The 5721-nt window shown below is 46.1% G+C and overlaps 1 protein-coding gene across 2 annotated transcripts in view; it reads right to left on the bottom strand.

Annotated features, from left to right (window-relative positions):
- Nucleotides 1–1032: 1032 nt before the first annotated feature.
- Nucleotides 1033–5721, bottom strand: part of LOC143040070 (tetraspanin-3-like) — a 23493-nt gene continuing 18804 nt past the window's right edge. For both annotated transcript variants that reach the window (XM_076210723.1, XM_076210721.1), the window contains exons 5-6: nt 4114–4359; nt 1033–2349 (exon numbers count right to left, since the gene is read on the bottom strand). In XM_076210723.1, coding sequence (XP_076066838.1) covers nt 2287–2349; nt 4114–4359 — 309 coding nt within the window. In that variant the 3' untranslated portion in view covers nt 1033–2286. The remainder of the gene's footprint in view (nt 2350–4113; nt 4360–5721) is intronic.

Below are 5721 nucleotides of genomic sequence, written 5' to 3'. Positions count from 1 at the left end.
TTACAACGGCCGCTATCTTCTGCCAGTAATAATTTCCCGCCAAATTAAAATGGACAAAATAGGTAAGGGTCATTCATATTTAGGAATCATAAGTCAAACGTAACGTTGACGAATATCTTTATTTAGGTAAAATAAAGAAGTGTGTCAACAATATATTTATATATTTATGTGTATGTGTGTATATGATTATATGTATCTAATATGATCAACACACACACACACACACACACACACACACACACACACACACACACACACACGTACGTACATACACATACACACAGGACTCCAAGAGCATTACTCCTTTATTTTATACTACACTTAGGCAAATGCTATAAAGTAATTATCCATAAAAAATGCAGAGAATCTCTCTCTCTCTCTCTCTCTCTCTCTCTCTCTCTCTCTCTTTTCTTCTTCTTCTTCTTCTTCTTCTTCTTCTTCTTCTTCTTCTTCTTCTTCTTCTTCTTCTTCTTCTTCTTCTTCTTCTTCTTCTTCTTCTTCTTCTTCTTCTTCTTCTTCTTTCTTCTTCTTCTTCTTCTTCTTCTTCTTCTTCTTCTTCTTCTTCTTCTTCTTCTTCTCCTCCTCCTCCTCCTCCTCCTCCTCCTCCTCCTCCTCCTCCTCCTCCTCATCATCATCATCATCATCATCATCATCATCATCATCATCATCATCATCATCATCATCATCATCATCATCATCACACACACACACACACACACACACACACACACACACACACACACACACACACACACACACACACACACACACACACACACACATTCTTATACATTGAAACAAACACGTTTTCGAGGACCAACAGGCCGTGGAATAGACGGACGTAATATGTTTTTCTGTTTTAGTGGCGCACCACCTGGGCTCCGGCTTGGAATCGAACCCCGAACGGACGCGTTGTACGTGGCCTCGAGATGGATGTGGATTGCTCGTGTGATTTTGCTGAAGAAGAGGAGAATGTATCGCAATGGCCGGGGTTGTTACATAGGGGAAATTGTGTGTGTGTGTGTGTGTGTGTGTGTGTGTGTGTGTGTGTGTGTGTGTGTGTGTGTGTGTGTGTGTGTCTGTGTGTGTCTGTGTGTGTGTGTGTTTGTGTTTGTGTGTGTGTCTGTGTGTGTGTTTACCTAGTTGTATTTTACGGGAAGGGGAGCTATGCTCGTGGTGACCCGTTTTTTGTATCTCGCATGATCAAGTTTGTTCTTAAATTTTTGTATGTGTGTGTGTGTGCGTGCGTGCGTGTGTGGGTGGGTGCGTGCGTGCGTGTGTGCGCGTGTGAGTGGGTATAGTCTTAAGCCTCGTTTACACGGGGCAAGTTGAGAGGCAAGTCAAGTGTGCAAATTACCTAAACTAGAGAGGAAAGCGTGCAAGTACATGTTCACATAGGCCTCTTGTCTCTGACTTGGCCCTTGTGAACATGTACTTGCTCGCTTTCCTCTCCAGTTCAAGTAACTTGCACACTTGACTTGCCTCTCAACTTGCCCCGTGTAAACGAGGGTTTAATGCAATAGTGGGTAAGTTTTGAGTACTAAACGCAACGTCCTGTTGGAAGTTGATTTGATTGCAGTCGTTCGACTCTTGAAACGGAAATGTTTGTGCTTCTTCGGATCTTCATAGTCAAGTACAGGTCGTTTGTGCCCTACTCTCTTGCTTGCCCGAGTTCTATCCCCAGTTTCCAGATTTCATCGAATCTTCCAGATTTCATCGAATCTTCCAGATTTCAACCTTTTTTCCAAATTAGTTCTCCGTGTGGATATTTGGTATTCCAGCGGTGAACGTGATTTTTGTTCTTCAATAAATCCCCGTCAAGTTAGAGTGAACGGATTGTAGTTTACCCTCGTTTACATGGGGCAAGTTGAGAGGAAAGTCAAGTGTCCAAGTTACTTGAACTGGAGAGGTACATGTTCACACAGGCCAAGTCAGAGACAAGTGGCCCGAGTGAACATGTACTTGCTCGCTTTCATCTCCAGCTCAAGTAAATTGCACACTTGACTTGCCTCCCAACTTGCACACTTGACTTGCCTCCCAACTTGCACACTTGACTTGCCTCTCAACTTGCACACTTGACTTGCCTCTCAACTTGCACACTTGACTTGCCTCTCAACTTGCACACTTGACTTGCCTCTCAACTTGCACACTTGACTTGCCTCTCAACTTGCACACTTGACTTGCCTCTCAACTTGCACACTTGATTTGCTTCTCAACTTGCACCGTGTAAACGAGGGTTTTCGACCATATTGAAGGCTTGTCCGAGGTTGGGGGACGTAGGGAGCGCTAGTACTTGCTCAACCGCGACGCTCGGCGACTGATTGAGCAAGCAGTGGCTACACACATCAGCTGCAAGGAGACAAAAGTTCATGTTAACATACGGAACAAATACACGTGAAGATGATGATGAAGGACCTACTCCGGGAGGCACTGAGTAGCTACGGCCAAACCCGTCAATTCTGCCCTATGATGCGCTCTGGGGGACTGTTGGGGCAGGTAACTCAGTTTCTCCTGGGATTCTGAGAGGAGTGCGGGATTCGAAACTAGCGAAGCAGAGCGCTTTCGTATATTTTTTGCACTGAAGATGTAATATACGAAAGCGCTCTGCTTTGTTTCTTTTTCCAAGTGGTCTACTTTGCATATATATATATAAATATATATATATATATATATATATATATATATATATATATATATATATATTTGTATGTATGGAGAATATTTAAATGGAGTACTTGAAAAGTAGTTTTTGAAATAACCTAGCTTGAGTTTTAATCCCTCTGGCCACGGGGGGGGGGGGGGTTACGCGTGGGCGGAGAACGAAAATAGTAAAAGTTGTACAAAGTCCAACAATAACCACGATTAAATGCCCCACGACCTGTTCATGGACCTGCCCTACTCCTTGACATTGCCTCTGACCTGATTCGGCCCGTGACCTGCTTCCTGACCTTGTCCTTGCCCTGACTCGCCCCGTGACCTGATTCCTGGCCTTGCTTTTGACCTGGCTCACACTATGACCTGCAACTTGACCTGACCCTTTAACCTGCTTACTGGTCTTGGCCTGACTCGCCCCATGACCTGCTTCCCGACCTTGTCCTTGCCCTGACTCCCCCTGTGACCTGCTTCCTAGTCTTGCCCTTGACCTGACCTTATGACCTCATTAATTTTGGCTTTGACCTGATTCGCCCTATGACCTGCTTCCTGGCCTAGCCTTAGTTCTACTTGCCCTATGACCTACTCCTTAGTCTTGCCTTTGACCTGACTCGCCCCATGGCCTGCCCCTTGACCTTGCCTTTGGCCTAAGTCGCCCAGTGACCTGCTCTCTGACCTTACCCTTGACCTGACTCGCCCTATGACCTACTTCCTGACCTTGCCTTTGGCCTGACTCGCCCAATGACCTGCTCCCTGACCTTGCCTTTGGCCTGACTCGTCCTATGGCCTGTTCCTTGACCTGACATTTCCTATGAGCTACTTCCTGACCTTACCCATGACATGACTCACCCTATGACCTGCTTCCTGACCTTACCCTTGGCCTGACTCGCCCAATGACCTGCTTCCTGACCTTGACCTAACTCGCCCTTGACCTACTTACTTCCCGCTCCTTGCCCTTGCCCTGTCTCGCCCTTGGACCTGCATCCTAGTCTTGCCTTTGGCCTGACTCGCCCTATGACCTGCTTCTTGACCTGGATCGCCCTATGAAATACTTCCTGACCTTGCCTGTGGCCTGACTCTCCCAATGACCTGCTTCCTGACCTTGCCTTTGGCCTGACTCGCCCTATGACCTGCTCCTTGACCTGACTCGCCGTATGACCTGCTCCCTGACCTGACTCGCCGTATGACCTGCTCCTTGACCTGACTCGCCCTATGACCTGCTCCTTGACCTGACTCGCCCTATGACCTGCTCCTTGACCTGACTCGCCCTATGACCTGCTCCTTGACCTGACTCGCCCTATGACCTGCTCCTTGACCTGACTCGCCCTATGACCTGCTCCTTGACCTGACTCGCCCTATGACCTGATCCTTGACCTGACTCGCCCTATGACCTGTTCCTTGACCTGACTCGCCCTATGACCTGCTCCTTGACCTGACTCGCCCTATGACCTGTTTCCTGACCTGGACGACGGCGAGGACGATGGCCGACACGCCGAGCCCCGTGTTCACGCCCTCGATCTCGTCCTTGAACTCGACGAAGCAGCCCTTCATGAAGATCTTGTCCTTCAGAAGATCCTCAGACCACGTGAGGACGTTGTAGCCGCATTTGGGGATGTCCTCGATGCAGCAGGAGTCCGGGACGTTGTGGTGGTTCCCGTAGGTCGTGGTGGCCCAGTCCTTGTAGGACTCCACCCCGCAACACTCGGACTGGAAGGAGAAAGAAAACGCGTTCTGGTCTTTCGAACTCGACGAACTCCACGAAGTGGACAAAACGGGCAGAAGCGTTGTGGCGAGCTGCTTCTGGGGGGAAATGCTTACGGTGGTATTCTTAAGAAAAAAAATCTTTCCTTATATAAATCTTATATCAATCCTTGGAAGGGAAAGATTTATATAAGGAAAGATTTTTTTAAGAATACCGCCGTAAGAATCTCACCGTGACATTCTTGAAAAAAAAATCTTTCCTTACGCTATAAATATTTCCCTTCCAAGGAATTATATAAAATAAGGAAAGATTTTATACAAGGGAAGTGGAGAAGGAAAGATGAAATGGGGGGGAATATGTGTGTCATTAACGATAACTAGTGCTTCTGTCTTTGGAGAAAATATTATGTCGAAGAATTGAAATCTGGTCAAAGAAAGACTTGAGGTCAATAGAGAGGGCTCAGGTAAGTGATCAGCGTTCTCCTATGAAAGGATACTGCGTAACTCTGGTCCATAAGGAGAGAGGCAAGGTAAGCGATTAGCGTTCTCTTTTAAGTGGGATTATTCTCTAATCGTGAAAGAATACTACGTAACTCTGGTCCGTAAGGAGAGGAGTAAGGTAAGTGATGAGCGTTTTCTTTTAAGTGGGATTAGTCTTATGAAAGTATACTGCGTAACTCTGGTCCGTAAGGAGAGAGGCAAGGTAAGTGATTAGCGTTCTCTTTTAAATGGGATTATTCTCTAATCGTGAAAGAATACTACGTAACTCTGGTCCGTAAGGAGATGGGTAAGGTAAGTGATGAACGTTTTCTTTTAAGTGGGATTAGTCTTATGAAAGTATACTGCGTGACTCTGGTCCGTAAGGAGAGAGGTAAGATAAGTGATTAGCTTTCTCTTTTAAGTGGGATTATTCTCTAATCGTGAAAGAATACTACGTAACTCTGGTCCGTAAGGAGAGGAGTAAGGTAAGTGATGAGCGTTTTCTTTTAAGTGGGATTAGTCTTATGAAAGGATACTGCGTGACTCTGGTCCGTAAGGAGAGGGGTAAGGTAAGTGATCAGTGTTACCTTTTAAGTGGGATTAGTCTTATGAAAGGATACTGCGTGACTCTGGTCCGTAAGGAGAGGGGTAAGGTAAGTGATCAGCTTTCTCTTATAAGTGGGATTAGTCTCTAATCATGAAAGAACACTGCGTAACTCTGGTCCGTAAGGAGAGGGGTAAGATAAGTGATCAGCGTTCTTTTTAAGAGTGATTTGTCTTATTTAAGGATACTGCGTGACTCTGGTCCGTAAGGAGAGGGGTGAGGTAAGTGATCAGTGTTCTCTCTTAATAGGGATTAGTCTTTTATCATGAAAGAATACTGCGTGA

Source organism: Oratosquilla oratoria, chromosome 27, assembly GCF_046742065.1.
Source record: "Oratosquilla oratoria isolate Oo_2021 chromosome 27, ASM4674206v1, whole genome shotgun sequence".
NCBI lineage: Eukaryota > Metazoa > Arthropoda > Malacostraca > Stomatopoda > Squillidae > Oratosquilla > Oratosquilla oratoria.
This window is presented reverse-complemented; position numbering and strand designations above follow the sequence as displayed.